Below are 18,254 nucleotides of genomic sequence, written 5' to 3'. Positions count from 1 at the left end.
ACATAAATATTCTATTTATGAAGTGGGTTCATTACATAAGATTTTGCTAGTGCTAATAACAAATATGTTTCCCATATATATAAAACAAAATTAATATTGAAAAACTTTTGTGCAATTAGTGAAATGTAAATCTGACCCGAAATTAGAAGAAAACCACCTCAGGCTACTCTGTTTTATCATTTAGCACTGTGTTCCCCTTCAGTTGCACAGATAAGAAAGTAACTTCTACATTTACGATAAATTATAACATATTACGAATTTGTTAAAAGGCACTATTATGTCATAAAATATCTTTTTATCAAAGGACTTGATATATGTGCTAACACTATTTCACCTATGACCACTAAAGTATGAGTTGTTCAAATAGCATTTATTGTTTCAACATTTCTGAAATATTTTATCTGAAAATGCTCATCATTTGAAGGTTTTTGAAGCTTTTCAAGTCTGACTCCTTTTTGGAGTTAATACAATCTTTCTATAAAATACAAAATCCTCTCTTATGAATATGTGTAAGGATGGGCTAAAGCAATGGTTTTCTATTATTGAAATTCCTGGGGCTCCCACCCCAACCCGAGAAAACATTTGTCAAACTCTGGAGACATATTTGCTTGTCACAATTGGGCAAGAGAGTGCCATTAAGATCTATTTGGTAGAGGCCAGAGATGCTGCTAAACTTCCTGTAATGCACAAGACAGCTCTCACACCACTCCACAAGGAAGAATTATCTAGCTTCAAATGTCAATAATGCCAAGGTTGAGAAGCCCTAGGCCAACACAATGAAAATTGCAATCCTAGAAGAAAAAGGCTAAATTGTACCCCAATAGAAATTTTACTCTGAAATCAGCATAACTGGAATTATAAATGTAGGGTCCAGCAAATAAACAGAAAAGAACATCTAATGGAGATTTGAGCTTATCTAATCCTATGAATAATTCTGGACTATTAAAAAATATTTTCTGAGAATCTTGAAATTCATTTGCTAAAGTAGATAATTTCTAGGAAGTATTTTTAAAGTATTTTGAAGGAAAATGAAATGAGTGGGATGTAGTGGGAAGGAATGTGATTCATGAAATTTGATTATTAACTTCTGAATAATGAAGAATTGGCTATGCTTTCAAATAAATTAGCTATACATATTATGCTAAATTACTTTCAGGAACATAATAGCATGTACAAAGAATCCTGGATATTAAAGCAATGCTCAGGTGATAGACTTCGAAGTTATGTTTTTATTATCAAACACTAATAAAATCACAATATCTCAAAAATTTCACAACACTGGGATATATACATTGAAATATAGTGAACCCTATCAATGATAGTAGACTGTTAAACATTTGGTAAATACTGATTTTTAACTTCTGAAATAGACATTTTTCTATTATCAAAATCAAGTTTCTGATTTGGCAAACTACCATGTAGTGAAGGAAAAATAATTAATATAAAGATAAGTCATGGACACAAAGAAGGGAACAGCAGATATTTGGCCTACTTTAGGGTGGAGGGTGAGAACAGAGAGAGGAGCAGAAAACAATAAATACCACGTACTTACTTGTGTTAGTACCTAGGTGACGAATTAATCTGTACAACAAATCTCCAAGACAGGAGTTTACCTATAAAACAAACCTGCATGTGTACCCCTGAACCTAAAGTAAAAGTTTAAAAAAACTAAAAAATAAATAAATAGTAAAGTTAAGGAATCTAATAATAAGTAATTTGCATTTTCAACATCAGTACTCTAAAATTGAATGTGGATTAGTAAGCTAACTGAACTCAATACCACATCTCATATTTAACTTGATTTTTATTATCACCATAATTATTTAGGTTTATAGCAATTGCTATTAACCCTATTGACTAGATACTTAAATTTAATTCAATTATTTTTATTAGGGACTATGCTAAAATATTCAAGCTATCTCTATGAATTAAAGGCAAGTTTCAAAATAAACACACTTGGAATGTTTTTAGTAATTCATAAAATCACTTCTTTTCATAAGTAATGTCATATAAAGAAATCAGTAATCCTGATATGTATAGTTGAATTGTAAAGTGGAAGTCTTCATCATATCAGGTTCAATGAGCCAATGCACGTAGAAATTTTTTTGTGGACCAAACTCATACTTATCTTTAAAAAAGTGATTAGTTCTGTTATAATAGGATACAGGCATTTAAGTCACCATCAAATGATACATGCTGCATATGAAATATATAATATCCAAAACACTGAATGAAAAATTTAGGGAAATGAATGAAGAAATCCAAAACATATGATTCAGAAATAATTAAACTGTTATGGGTGACAGCACATTTTGTAATGTTGATGAATGGAGACAAACAGCAAAATACAAATTTGATCACAAATTGATGATATCGATGATCTTCAAACCAGTAAAATAGGAAAGTATAACAAAAACAATTAGATTATTGGTGACACCATGTTTTGCAACGTAGATGAACAAAGAAAGACAACACTTGATCCTGCATCAATGGTATCAATTATCTTCAAGCCAGTATAATAGAAGACACTATAAGCTGTTGTAAATATTTATGAAGAATATGTCCATGGAGATAAAGTCATAAGGAATCTTTTGTAAGATTCCTCTCTTACAAAAACCACTCAAAGCTTTGGCTCTACAATCTAAAACCTCATTTTGGAAAGCTGCTCAAGTGGTTCTGTATCTCGTCCTCTCTTCAGGCTATACTCAAATGGCCTGTAGACAAATGGTTATTTAGGGAAGTATGTGTAGAAAAGGAGAAACTCGGTCACACATTGAGCTTCTGAAAATTTTACTTGTTTAGTAACTTGGCAAGGCATTTAATCCCTCCTACATTTTGTGGATCAGTGCATAGAAGCAAACGACATAGTCTTCATCTATTTGAATAATGTCAAAGGAAATAGAAGTCTTATGTCCAAAAGTAACAGAATTCTAAATGCAATTATGCCTGTTTTCCATGCCTGTTTTTTTTGTGTGTGTGTAAAATTTAGCTTTAGAAAACACTACATTAGATGAACAATGCCAGCTCAGAAAAAAATTCACCCTATGTAAGTTTGATGACAGCATTTCTGCTGTTAAACAATTCTTCAGAAGCTAGTCTTTTGCCAATACAACCAAGTCAGCCTGAGAGTCGCTCTGCTAAATTAAAACAGAGTGAAGTTCAAGTTTGTGCAAGTAATAGTTGATCTCATTGATGCTGTGCAGAAGATGGCAGCTCTCTGGCTCAAGGTAGATCAGACCTTGAGAAGAAGGATATAAAATGGAAAAGAAGGAACTATTGTAGAAATTTGGGGTTTTAAATATTGTGACTCTATATTCTGGTTGTCCCTGTTTAATTTAATGTCAAAATTGTCTTAAATTGCAGGATAAATGATATAGCCATTCCTAATATTATACAAGGCAAATAGATAACAAAAATTCATACGAGGATAAAATCGAGGTAAAAAAACATACAAAAAACATTGGGCCTGGTGGTGCTAACCTGTAGTCTCAGCTTCTCGGGAGGCCAAGGCAGGGGAATTGATTGAGGCCATGAGTTCAAGGCTGTAGCATGCCATGATTATGCCAGTGAAAAGCCTCTACACTCCAGCCTGGGCAGCACTGCGAGACCCTATCTCTACAATACGCACACACACACACACACACACACACAAGGGACACAAAGATAATTCATTATTTAAGCTACAAAGTGAATCTGATCTGTACAGGTCAAACCATTTGTCCACTGCCTCTGTGAAAAATCATTTGAGAAAGTAATACTTAATAATAAATATTGCCTAAGCAGTCATTAAAATAAACAGTTATCTTTTTAAGAAGCAACTACTGATAACTGCAACTAGAAAAGCAAATACAATTATTCATGAAATAGCAATTGCTAACCATGTACAAAAGCATAGAGTTATGCAGTCAGTTATTTGTGAGGAAATAACAAAACTCTCAACATCACACTGTAAACACAAAATAGAAAAGCCACTGTCAGTAAAAAGAAGTGTCAATAATTCTTTGTGGCAATGCACCACAAATATGGGTTAGTAAACTATCACTAACTCTTTGAAATAATCACAAATTTAAGGAAGCTTAACAGCAGCAACAGATTAAACAACTGTCAATGAGCTGTGTAGGAAGGCACATGGAGACACTTTAAAATAACTCTTGAGGTTACATAAAAACATAGTTTACATTTACTTATAGCTGTATCTAATCTAATTAAGAACCTATTCCTTATGATGAAAAAAAGAAACAAAAATAATTGCTTCACTAAATTCCGTAGTTGCCTGGTAATAACAGGAGGTTATTTGGTAAAATGCCATTTTTTACATTAATCAATACCTAAATAAGACCAGTCACTATTTTGTGGTGTAAAACAGTAATGTAAAACATTATTTCAGAAAGAAATAATTTTTTTGCCTCACATCTTTATAGTCTAGATTGTAGAACACCAGACATAGTTACAATAAGATTACAATTTACAAAACATCCACAAAACAGTTGGAGAAAAATTTTAAAGTACTTAAATTTCCACTAGTATAATTATATTTGAGTAGAAAAATATAGCTTAAGAAGTCTTGTCTATTAGATAAATAATTAAAATCCAATTTCTAAGAGCTAAAGAGATTATCAGTTTTATTAAACTGGTTACCTTACATGTAAACTAGTTTTTTTGTGTGAGACCTCTAGCTATATGAAAATGCTTTCATTTTAGCAGTTAGGTATTTGATCTTAAACATATAGATAAACAGAGTATAATTAACCTCAAACTATAGGGAAAATAGATTATAGAAAAATGTTTAGAATCCTAAAAGCTACAGATGAATAAACAGGCGAGAAGCCAGCCAATGATTTTCCAATTTAGGGCCATATATCCATTCCCCAGTGAGTTCATTTTCATTTTTCCAGGCCCATGAGTACTTCTAGTTAAAAAGGTGCATTCCTATACCATTACTATGGTTTCCAAAAGATTAAACATTGATAGCATGGTCATTGTTACTTTTTCAACATGGAGATTTCTATATAGGGTTTGGAATCTAGGAAAATGATGTGTTTGATGGGGGTAATAAAGGTATCTGTGACTGATTCCTTATGAACCTTTCCTCACAGCAAAATTAAAAAATTTAAATGCCTCCTGAAACATACAGAATCTGTTAAATACTTACATCCTCCAAGCAAAAGCAGTATGAAACCACTAAAGAAAATGAAATAACCAGCATCAGAATCTTATTATATTGTATATTCAAACAATGTAAGCAGTCTTCATTTTATATTTACTTATTTATTGAAGGTAGTTTAATGAGAGTTAATTGAATATTCATTAGTTTGTAACTAAGCACGATCATATTCTTTTGCTTTTTGACATCTGCATGCAATCTAAAATTCATCCATATAATCATTCAGTGACTTAAAGCACTCTGTTCGACTAAAAGTAATCTATAAAGTCTTAAACTTCTTAATTTATTTATAATCCATTAAATTGTTTCTCTAGAATTCATGCATCCAGACCGTAGAGGCAGTATATGATTATCTACAACACCACTTTGTTCTTCTGTTAACCATCTACTTCATTATTTTCATTACTGACAGCAAAGCTCTCCTTGTTCCACTGTCCTTAGGATGCAGGCTATTTATTCTGCTATATTTCCCTGGTCAAACTACTTTAAATGAATTCTTCTAAACAAACTCTTGTCCTCAGAGGATATCTTGGCTCTCTTATAAGCCAGAAAAACATACTAGTATCCAGGAAAAGCTTGTTATAGCAAATCATCTGCTTGAAAAATGATATTTTAAAAGCTATTAGAATAATTAAAAATAAAAACGTTCAAGTATGTTATTACATACCTGTTCTACAAAATCTACTGGAAAAAAAAAGTTGTGATTGTCTTAGAAAAGGGATAGGAAAATAAGTTCTCAGCTTGAAAAAAGAAAAGACAAGAGAGGAATCTTTTTTAAAAAAAATAAGGACATATGAATGAGATGTAAATAAAGCAATTCCAGACGGTAGAGGCACTATACGAGAAAGTACTCATATTAGCAGTATCACTGTCATATGGAGGGCCAGGAGGAGACAAAGACAAATGAAGAGGAGACTTTCGATTCAAGAGATAAGCCGAAGAGGGTAAATGGAAGACTTAAAACAAAACGAAACAAAACAAAAACTGAACTAGGTCCAGAAAAAAATGTGGAGCCAGTGGCATTGATCAAGAAATAGATTAATGTTGTCATATTTTTCTCTGTATACATACATAAAATATGTATGGAAAACTAAGTTTAAGTCGTAAAATAGGCTTTTTAAGGAGTATAAAGCATCAACTCTTAGAAAAATTGTGAAAGACTATAATTAACCTTGATCTACAGAGTAAAACCCATAACTATTGTTTATGGAACGGTTTTCTTCAGTGTACTCAGCAAACTTTATAGATTATACTTATATCATTAGCTTTTATAATATCCCTGCATGCTACATAAGGATAATTTTAATTTTCTCTATTATATAGGAGAGGAATTGGAGGCATAGATAACAAGTTTGAGAATTAAGATAATAGAAAGACTTAGGTAATTACCACAACTAGCACAAGAATTACCATTGTCATCAAAAGGTTTTATTTCTAGTCTCAAAATAATTGTGCAGATAAATGTTGGCAAAAAGTATTACTGCCGTAATTGCAGACCTAGCAACAAAATAAAATATCATAAGTTAATGAGAGTGCTTGGTGAAAATCTACTAAAAATAGATTTAAAATTTTAACTTTTCTGAGACAATAAACCTTTAAGTAATTCAATTTTCTTAATGGCAGCATGATCAATTTAAGATAAAATATTCTTTTAATATAATAAATATGGCCAGGTGCGATGGCTCATGCCTGTAACCCCAACATTTCAGGAGGCAGAGGCGGGAGGATCACTGGAGATCAGGAGTTTGAGACCACCCTGGCCAAAATGGTAAAACCCTGTCTCTACTAAAAACACAACAACAAAAAAAATTAGCCAAGCATGGTGGCAGACATCTATAGTCCCAGCTACTCGGGAGGCTGAGGCAGGAGAATCAACTTAACCCAGGAGGTGGAGGTTGCAGTAAGCTGAGATTGTTCCACTGCACTCCAGCCTGAGTGACAGAGCAAGGCTCTGCCTCAAAATAAAAAAAAATAAATAAATAAAAAAATAAAAAGAAAAAAGGTATCTATATAATATATAGATATAGATATACAAACATATGTATATATAAAATAAATATGCTTTCCTCTTTACTATCATTAGAGCAAAAATATAATCCCGATAATGCCTGTTATTAATCTCCTTGGGGACACTGACTGTTTTCCAAACCCATTTTTTATCCCTCAAGACTTTGTACATTGGGCACTCATTAAATATGTGTTAAATTTAGATTACTGGAATTAGACTAAGATATTAGTTAGCAGTCAGTTATTGTTACATCTAGACAAAATTTAATAGAACAGCTTTTCATTCTTTGGAATTTCACTTCATTGTACTGAAGAAGCTTAAAATGATGAACTTCTATACATAAAATAAGTAAAAGGATGAGAAATATTCATGATAATACCCTATGTAAAATAAAATTCCGGATTAAATGAGATTGCAAAGACAAATGTAAATTAGGTTAGATAATCCAAAACTTCATTTTATGATACTCAACTTTTAAAATCCTTTGTTTTGTTTAATGAAAGAAAATTCACTTACTTTGCAAAATAGGTCTTTTTTATTTTTATTTTTTAATTAATTAATTAATTAATTAATTATTTTTTTGAGATGGAGTCTCACTCTGTCACCCAGGCTGGAGTGCAGTGGCACGATCTTGGCTCACTGCAAACTCTCCTGCCCGGTTTCAAGCAATTCTCCTGCCTCAGCCTCCCAAGTAGCTGTGATTACAGGCGCCTGCCACTGCGCCCAGCTAATTTTTGTATTTTCAGTAGAGATGGGATTTCACTATCTTGGCCACGCTGGTTTTGAACTGCTGACCTTGTGATCCACCTTCCTCGGCCTCTCAAAGTGCTGGGATTACAGGTGTGAGCCACTGCGCCCGGCGGGAAAATAGGTCTTTTAAAATATGTTTCCTATATATGACGTTATACTACTTTCCTCAGTTTACCAGCAAGCATAGAGATATGTGCATGCAGCAATTAAAACATGCTATCACTAAATATTCTCCCAATGTATAAAGAATAAGCAATAGGTTTCTTATGATTGTTCACCTAGAATTACCTCTTCTATTTCAAAGGAAATAAAAAATAGATGACTCACGATATTTTTATAGTTTTAATTGCTAAAACGTGTGTGTCCACCTGTATTCTATTTTGATGCCCTTAGTGCTCTAGTAATAGATATTTAACATTTTATGGATAAAACACTTTATTACCTATTGGTAGAATAGATTGGTGAAGATATAATTTGTGAGAGCAAAAGACCAATGAATAAAGGACATTTCAAAAATATTTAAGAAAATTAAGTTCTGTGTTATTTAATTAAATTAAACTCAATATTTTCCTTCCCCCAGTAACATCTACCTGCACTGGGAAACTGAAAGACACTTGAACAACAATCTACTAAAATTTAATTTGTGGTCAAAGCAATTTATTTGGTCTATTATGTTACTAGATTATTTAATTATTCATTCTTGATTAGTTTTGTGAAGATGACTGTAGACTGATAAATACAAAGGGAGAATATTAATTTCTTAAGTATTTGATTTTTAAGTGAGAATTAGTTTCCATCTGTACTTTATAGTCTTTGCTAAAGAAAAATTCCATCAAAAACTGGTCCAAACTCATACTCTGGTAAAATCATGAAGATAGATACATTATTTTATAGATAAAACTCAAACAAACTCAGAAAGTTTTCTGCAGAATGACCTTATTGCTTTTATCATCACTTCTCATACAAGGTGTCATCACCTCTGATACAGAAATCTTACCAATCCATCAATTTTTGTGATCTAAGATGGAAAGATCATACTTCGGTTCAGTAAGTGTCTCCACAGCAGTGTTGTTATATAATCAATATAAATCAGTGTCGACAGCAAGAATAATTTATGCCAAGAAAACTACCCACATTGGGATATTTATTATCTTAGATTATTAGCATTGATCAAAATTATTAAAGCCAATTTGATCTGTATAATACAACCTCATGTTTTCATTACAGAATTCTATACCAATTAATTTTGTCTTGTATAAATATGTTTTTATTTTAGGATTTAAGTCATTTCCTTTGGCAGGAATAATATTAAGTTCAAATTTATTTTTTATTTAGATACAGTAGACAATGAAATAACAGATCAATAAATCTGTACCTAATAACATAAAATTTAGTGGTGCTTCTTATAGTTAGTTGGTAATATTAAGAGGCATGATGTAAGTAAATCATTCAGATTTGGAAACACATTTGTTCTTCAGAGCCTCAATTTATAAATTCTAGAATTGAACTATTTACAACGTACAACTTATGTTCCATAAATGTCCATCCATACTGTGGGATTATTAATAACAGATGTATTTAACAAAAGGCATTAGTGGACGTTGAATACTAACCAAGACTCTGATAATAGTAATGAAGTCAAAAGTTACTTAATCCTATTAGTGTCACACTCTCATTTATTTAAGACCTCACAGCATTAATAAAGATTCATTTGTGAAGACAATGAGTTTTATGTTGTCATTTTTTCCCCACTGGAAGTGTACTTTGATAATAACCCCAGCTTTCAGAAATCTCATAGTCATTAGCATTTGATTGTCATCACTTTTACTTTTTAACACTAGATCAAAAATATTAATACGCAAATTACAGAATTCAGAGAGTATAAAATCAAGTAATCTTTAAGCTGAAATGGAGAAATTTTAAGTGAAACTTCATTTTATATTTGAAAAAATGAGGAAATCATTATAATCAAATTCTTCTGAGTCTCTTAGAGGCAAATAAACTAAGTTTTCTAAAATTGTTACACTCATTGTTACAGTATATTCTCTCTGCACTGACATTCATGAATCTTTACTCACTTCTGATGTTACACATCACTTTGAGTTATGGTTACATAACGTTAAAAATGTTAATTTCTTCAGAACAACAAAGTTTGCTTGCTCTTTGTCTTCACAACGTATTATTTGATGCCTTGTTCTCGGCAATTTAAATCAAGATTTCTAAATCTTGTGGTAGATGCGATTTTTCACAATTTAGATTTTCTAACCCCAGATCTCAAAAAAAACTGACTCTAATTTTAGTTTCATAAATCCAGTCCAACTCTTGATCAATGGGGAAGATGTTTTCTTAAAATGGAACCAAGGGCCCAAACATCTTGGCTATATTAAAAGACTACCCCAGATTAAATGATCTTTTGAGATTCATGGAAAAGATGAGGATGCCTTATGGGATGGGTAGAAACAAGGGAAGGCTTTGAGTAGGATCACTAATCTGAGAAAAAAGTTGATCATCATGTTCTGTCAATACAAACTGTCATCCTTTGAAACAGTCATGCCTTCCTTAAGGAAATCAATCAGCACACTGTCACTGGGCTAGTATAGAAATGTGACTGTTGATATACACCAGGGAAGATGGAAATTTGAAGTAGAAAATAAAAATAACTGTAACATCATTATATAAACTAATTTCCACTGAATTCCTACCATGAGAAAAGAAGGAAGTCCCTGTGGTTTATATACATATTCTGAGTCAGACTGGGTGCTTGAGGGATGTTTCTATTTGTGAAAATGTTGGCTTTCCTGTCAAAAAATACTTACAATATTTTAAAAGCTTTATAAATAACAAGCCATCTGAATTAAAAAGTGAAAGTTAAAGAGATCCTGTGATTTCCTACTCCTGACCAACAGTTCTTTCAAATACTGCAATGTGTAGTATGATGTGTGTGAGTATGTAAATAGCTATATGTATATAGGGAATTAGCATTGCAGTATGACTTTACTTGAAAGAGAGAAAAGAGAAGGTTTCAAATCTGGATTCTTTTTTAAGTGGCAACTATTAATAACATCAAGAACTCTTATACATGAGTTTTTTTTCTTTAGAGAGTAACATGATCCATTAAAAAGTTGAAAATCTCATCAAAGTCACATATGTAAGTTTTATTTTTACTTATTTTTTAAACAAGCAGAATTACTTGGTAATTACTTCATTCCTCCACTTTTTCCTTTTTAAATTTTATTTATTTTTTGAGACAGATTCTCTCACTGTTGCCCACGCTGGATTGCAATGGGGCAATCTCGGCTCACTGCAACCTCTGCCTCCTGAATTCAAGCGATTCTCCTCCCTCAGCCTCCCGCCACCACGTTCAGCTAATTTTTTGTTTTGTTTTGTTTTGTTTTGTATTTTTTTAGTAGAGACAGGGTTTCACTATATTGGCCGGGCTGGTCTCAAACTCCTGACCTCCATCCGCCTCAGCCTCCCAAAGTGCTGGGATTACAGGTATGAGCCACTGCACCCAGCCCTTTTTCTTTCATTCTTCTCCTTTTGTATCATGAATCTGCAGTGATCCTGCTCTGAAGGTCATCTATCCATCTACAATCTGTCTGTTGATTAGGAGTCAGGAACTGCATTCTGGTTCCTACCTCTATCATTTACCAGTCACATGATGATAAGCATAATACATATCACCCTGAAACTCATTTTCCAAATATTTAAAATGTGAAATAATACTTTCCCTGTTTGTGCCAAGGTATACTGAAACTCATAAAAAGGTAAGCTAAATTTATATATGTATATATTAGTTTTAGAAATAAATATTCTAAATCTTATGAAATTTCATATTACATACATTTTAAACATTTAATAAATATTTTCTGCCAATGTCTTTAATTTCAGTTAATTAATATCAAATAGTCAATAGTAGGACTCCTTCCTGTATAAATTGATCTATTTAAATATTTAAATTGACCTTTTTTCCTAGAATTTTTCTCTATATTTCTCCCTTCTCTCCCTTTGCTATTTGAACTATTCAAATACATTTTATATTAGCCTAGTTAGGATAAACTGTGATTTTGCTATTCTTGTCTATTCAACAAAAGTAGAGCAAATTAATATTAATTAAATTCTCATCCTATTCCGCAGGACAAAGGGTCTTTTAAAAGAAATTATTATGGTTGGCCTACTTATTTCACATTGTAAAATTTACGAAAGTTTATGGATAAATCAAAACATGCTTCTTTTCTCTCTTTTTCTTTAACTCTCCTTTCCCATAGCATATATGCCACTTTCAAGACAGGGCCTTTTTGCAAGTCAAAGTGCACTCAGTAAAAGTCACCCATGTCATGGCCCTCTGTATGCCTGGAGCTATGCTTTGTGTTCCACTCTCATTAGTTTTAACAAGCAGTCAAAACAGTATTTGTCCACGGGGCCATACAAATTCCCCAGTACTTTAGGCACATCATATAGTTACTTTAGGCTTATCACACGTTCTAAAACAGAAAGAGATTTTAGAGCATTTCTAAGACTCATCTAAGAACCTGTAGTGAGACTTTTTGTCATTTGCTGACAATCTTTCAAAGAATATCAAATGAAAGCACATTTTAACAAAGCTAAAATTATGTCAGCAGGCTTATTTGTTTTATCTGAATTAGTTAAGCAGCTTTCAAGTCAAATCAGAAATTTCTTGGAAGTTCGTTAAGCTTCCCTAAGGGAGACATGACAAAATTATTCCTTGAATAAACCACTACATTTTAAAACAACACATTTGTCAATATGGTCAGTTGAAGAGACCCTATTGCTAATATCCAATTTAAACTTGGTAAGGTCTCATTTTGATTTTACCTATTAATTTTTATTGTCCAAATAAACTTTTTATTTGTTTAGGCTGTGCTGTGCAATATGATAACCACTAACCACATGTGGCTATTAAAATTAAAATGGAATTAATTAAGCATTTAGTTCCTCAGTAGCAATAGCTACTAAGTACTTTCAAGGACTATAGCCATGTGTGACTAGTGGCTACTGTGTTGTATCACAGATTATAAAACTACCGCCCTTGCAGAAAATTCTGTTGTGGAATGTTGCTTTAGAGAGACTATCCACTCCGCTACTCAATTTATTATTTCAAGTGATAAACCTCACATTTCTATAAGTAGTTGAGTGTTTTAAAGCAGCTTCAAAAATCTTCTATGCAGGTATATCTACTCCATACTAAGTGCTTATTTTTCCCAATTCTGCCCCTGTGATAATTATCATCCCCATATTATGACTGAAGAAATTAAAGGTCAAAAAGATTAAGCTGAAAGTAGCATGTCTGGTAAGAGGTAAGCACAAAACTGTGATCCATATCTGTCTGACTCCTGAATATTTTTCCATTTCATCAGATTAGGAGATGTCATTGCGGGAACTTCACCCCAAAGTGCTCATTTAAAAATCATCTGATTTTTAGTTTTTTTCAGGAACCTCCAAACTGTTCTCCATAGTGGTTGTACTAATTTACATTCCCACCAATAGCATAGAAGGGTTCCCTTCTTTCCAAATCCTTCTCTTTCTGCTTTTCACTTCATATACTCAAACATATTTGCATTTCACTGAAATTTGGTCAAGAGGTCTGTAGCCTCCCATTTCTGAATGAATTTACTAACAAATATATCTTTACAATAGATCAGCATCAGTTGAGCAATGTTCCCACATTATATATCCTCTAGGTCAAAACCTTCAGATGATATATATCAGAATGTCTTATTTATATGTTTTGGGGCATATTTTTAACACTAGTTATTATGTAGACCATAGTTTGGCAGAATATTTATAAAAGTGTGAAAATCCCCTGAACATATCTATGTGAAACATGTACATTTGTTATTTCATTAACATATATTTTCCAAGATCATTCAAGTGCATTGTACTATTTCACATACCCCAATCTGAGTTATCTATTACCTTTTATACCATATAAGTAAGTAAAAAGAATTGATCATTAACTTGATAAATGTGGCCCCTCTGCACATATTTTGAAGAATACCAAATATTCAATCTATTCTTCTCTCTACCTTCTCCATCCTAAGACCTAAATCAAGCCAGGATAGGTTATTCAAATCAACTGATTGAATCTTTTTTGTTAAAAGGCTTACTTACCCTTTACAACAAATGAACACTCTGTTTTCAAATAATAGTTAAAATAATGAAAATATTTAACATTAACAGAACATTGACTAAAATTTAATCTCAATTTGATGATTCAGGATATGCTAAAGACCTTGCTTTGCCTTGAAATTCTCATGAAAAATATTTATCTATATATGTTCAGAAATGCTAGTAATAAATTAAATTGTTCTAGTCACTTGTCAAGTAGATTTATTTGGCACCATATCGAATGGCAAGATAAAATTTTTGTATCTAAAGTAATCACTAGGAAAAAATGACAGTCAGATTTCTGGATTCATTCTTAATGATTTGCTTATGTCAAGTTTTTGGCAGAAGCATGACTGGACAGATTAAAAGAATGAAGCTGGGCAAACTACTGATTTGTAAGTAGCAGGGCTGACCTCCTTGTCTGATCCCTTCATAGATTAATGGAAACACAACTGTTTGAAAATGAATATACATACCATGAAAATTCATAATTCTCATGTAATTGAAAAAACTGCATTGATGAATTTTCTCCACTATGCTTTAAATTACATAAATTTTGAAAAATTGGGGTGATGGCTTACTCAAAATTTGAAATACATTAATATTTTTACTCTTTAAAAAATGAGACATCTTTAACAAAGCGATTTTAAAACGCACCTTAATTAGCTCGTAGTTTTGAACTCCGTTTATTCCTACGTCAGGATCAATGGCCGCTGGGAGAGTATATTTAGAGTTTATAGCCGAGTTCTCTGGAATTGATATGTTGATAACCGTTGTTGGGAACAATGGTGCATTATCATTTATATCTTCTATCAGAAAACGTATCTTAAGCAGTCTAAATATTTCATCCGGCAAAATGGCAACCTCCACTTCATAAAAGCATTGCTCATCCGTTGGGATACCAACACATAATTTCTCACGATCAATGCGAGCGCCAGTAGTGAAGATCTCACCAGTATCCTCTTCAATTCGAATCAGTGGCACATCTCCGGTCTTGTACACTAGCTTGAACTGCATAGCAGATGTCAAGGACTTGTTTGGAACCAGCGACAAGTTAAGGTCTTTCAACAAGTCGCCTATCAGGACGTTTTCTGGCATTTCTTCCCGGATGGTGTAGTTCTTCTCCTGGGCGCCAGAGTGGAACACCACGCATGCTAGGAGGACCGCGAATATGTACGTCCCGGACAACAAGTCCATAACAGGCCGACTTCTTATGGTTCGTTGTGTTAACCCGCACAGCACTGACCAAGAGGAGAGAGAGAAGAGGGAGAATAAATTATTAAGAAGTCAACCCTAAACATGCATGTTAACAACAGTTGTTTTAAATTAAAATCACTAAATGAGATGTTAGCATAATTGAGACTCTGTTAGTGATAAATTTGTTTTGAATCAAATATTATGAATTTGTACAGTAAGAATAAAGATAAATGAAATAAGATAACTAAAGTATAAAAAATGACACAGAATACCTATAAAAGTGTCCACCATTGATAAATATATAAAAGATAATACTTTAATATACCAAGATAGTTAGAGAATACAAATAATTAAAATATTTAATTCATCAGTTAAGGGAAAATAACAGGTATTTGTTACAAATCACAAAATATAATCTTTATTCTTTGTTATAATATGGGTTTAAAATGCAATTATTCTCTTGGCAATGAATAATTTATACAATAGTCCATTTCTTCAGCTCTGGGCATCAAAGTGAAAAAAAATTGATCTGGATAAAAGGAGACAAATAATTATTATAAAGGAGGGACTAAGAAAGTTTGATTTGAAGTAGAGAAGTTTGGGAGAGGAGAGGTGTTGATGTGACAAATGCCTAAACATTGTAACAACTATCATGTGCAAAGGGGATTAGAGGTTTTTTCTTTGGATAAGAAAAACAAGAATAGCTATTAATATAAAGTACAGGTAAGCGACTTTCAGATTGACATAACTGCTTATTAAAGGATTCTGAAAAAAAAAAAAACATTTCAGGATATTTCAGGAGTGTATTCCATATCTTTGGAGGTACTGCACCACCAGATTAGATCTACTATATTTGCTTTAGATATATAGATATGGTAGATGACGTCCAAACATTCAATGGGAGAGTTAGACTAGAAGACATCCCAACCCTGAGAATTTATGTTTATAGAACGCAGAAGGTAGTTCATATAAAAATGGGTTTTCACATCTACAGACTAACAGGAATTACACAACTTCAAGGAAGAGCTTGAGTAGGGCTTGAAAATAAGAAAGGCATTTAAAAACAGTACCGAGTTGAAAGTGAGTCAAAAATCAATCTCTCTTGCTACTTCTCCCTATCATTTTTCACTCACTGAAAGCTTTAAAATTATTTCAGTTCTTCAACTCTTCTGACAAAATTCAAAGAGGAATTTTGATTTTCTTAAAATCTGCAAATTTTTTCTTCAGTTTCCTTTCGTAATTCTCAATTCTTATTCTCTATTTTATTTAATATATTCTCAAGTTTATATATTAAATATCTTTTAATCTCTAGTATAATTAAACATTCTAATGTGCTTCTTCTGGATGGTATTTGTAAATGATATGTAAACAGAATTAAATTTGTATCACACTGAGCTAAAGCCTATCAGATGTTATACTTTTATAACTAAATGAAAGTTAATCCAACTATTAAGGTATTTAGCAGTTTTGAAAACTCAGTGGTCAGATGGTTACTTAAAATTCCATTCCAGAAATGTATTAATGCATATATGTATCCAATTAAGGAATTTCTCAATATTTATTGGTATTTGATAACAACAACAAGTTTTAGTAATTGTTCTAAAAACAGGAGGACTACAGGATATAAATAAGTTGTTATGGATATTGTGCTCTGATTATGCCAAGCAACATGTTATATGAAATAACTGTCCCATTGCATAGCTGCATATCTGCATTTTTAAAAATATGCATATGCCAATGTTGGAAGACACAAAATTGGAAAAAAAGAAATCTTCCTATTTATAATCAATAATCAAATAAATGCATCTGTTGCAACAATTGAGATAGTTTGGGTCGGGAGTAGACTTTAAACATCTCATTAATTTTTATCACAAAATTTGAAAATATATGTTATGAACCCAACGACTTTCCTGTGTTGAGCATTTGGTATCATATATAAAATACGTTAGTTATGATAGTGAGTAATGCTAGAGCTGAAGACATTCTTTATCCTAGTAAAGAACACAAAAACACTGTTGCCTGTGGTATAGTATTTTTAGCATCATTTGTACAATGATGTGCATTGGGATTACATAATATAAAAGCTTGCTCAAAATTCAGTCTTGGGAATTTTTGGTTTTATACTCTGTTATGAAGGTGAGATTTAAAATACCCCATTGATACTACCAGCTAATATGCACACATATATGTGTTCTATATGCTGTGAATCTAGCATATTTAAGAAGTTTTGGATGTTTATGTGATTTTATAAATGTCATGCAAACATAAGCAGAAATAAAAATGGGGCAGTGACAATTGGAATTAAAACTATAGCTCTGTTCTTATCTTACCCTTAGGTATTACACATTATTACAACTGGCAGAATACTACAGACTGTTTTTAAAAACACTGCAGAATATTCTCACTTATAAGTGGGAGTTAAATATGAGAACTCATGGACATATACAGGGGAACAACACACACTGGGGCCTACTGGAGGTTGGAAGATGGGAGGAGGGAGAGGATCCGGAAAAATAACTAATGGGTACTAGGCTTAATACCTGGGTGATGAAATAATCTGTACAACAAACCTCCATGGCACAAGTTTACTTATATAAACCTGCAAATGTACCCCTGATCTCAGAATAAAAGTTAAATTTTAAAAAATGAGATAAAACAACCTTGAATTCCTGGATACCAACCCTCCAAAACAAAAAAAAGAAAGAAAAAACAAAATAAACAAATAAAAGCATTGCATGCATGCTGCAATATTTCTACACAACAGAAACAATTAATAGAGCAATCTAGTTCCAAGAAGTCACCCTCTCCCAATCCATTCTAAATCTGTTCTACTCTATTTTTTATTTATTTTTTTATTATACTTTAAATTCTAGGGTACATGTGCACAACGTGCAGGTTTGTTACATATGAACACATGTGCCACGTTGGTGTGCTGCACCCATTAACTCGTCATTTACATTGGGTATATCTCCTAATGCTATCCCTCCCCCCACCCCCACCCCATGA

At 32.4% G+C, this 18,254-nt stretch overlaps 1 protein-coding gene across 3 annotated transcripts in view; it reads right to left on the bottom strand.

Moving 5' to 3' along the window:
- Positions 1–18,254, bottom strand: part of PCDH11X (protocadherin 11 X-linked) — an 812,402-nt gene that overhangs the window by 746,509 nt on the left and 47,639 nt on the right. For all 3 annotated transcript variants that reach the window (XM_011995097.1, XM_011995098.1, XM_011995099.1), the window contains one exon: positions 14,709–15,292. In XM_011995097.1, the coding sequence (XP_011850487.1) occupies positions 14,709–15,292 (584 nt within the window). The remainder of the gene's footprint in view (positions 1–14,708; positions 15,293–18,254) is intronic.

The sequence above is a fragment of the Mandrillus leucophaeus genome, unplaced genomic scaffold (assembly GCF_000951045.1).
Source record: "Mandrillus leucophaeus isolate KB7577 unplaced genomic scaffold, Mleu.le_1.0 Scaffold470, whole genome shotgun sequence".
In the NCBI taxonomy this organism is placed as follows: Eukaryota; Metazoa; Chordata; class Mammalia; order Primates; family Cercopithecidae; genus Mandrillus; species Mandrillus leucophaeus.
The sequence above is the reverse complement of the archived record's forward strand: the minus strand, read 5'-3'. Positions and strand labels throughout refer to the sequence as shown.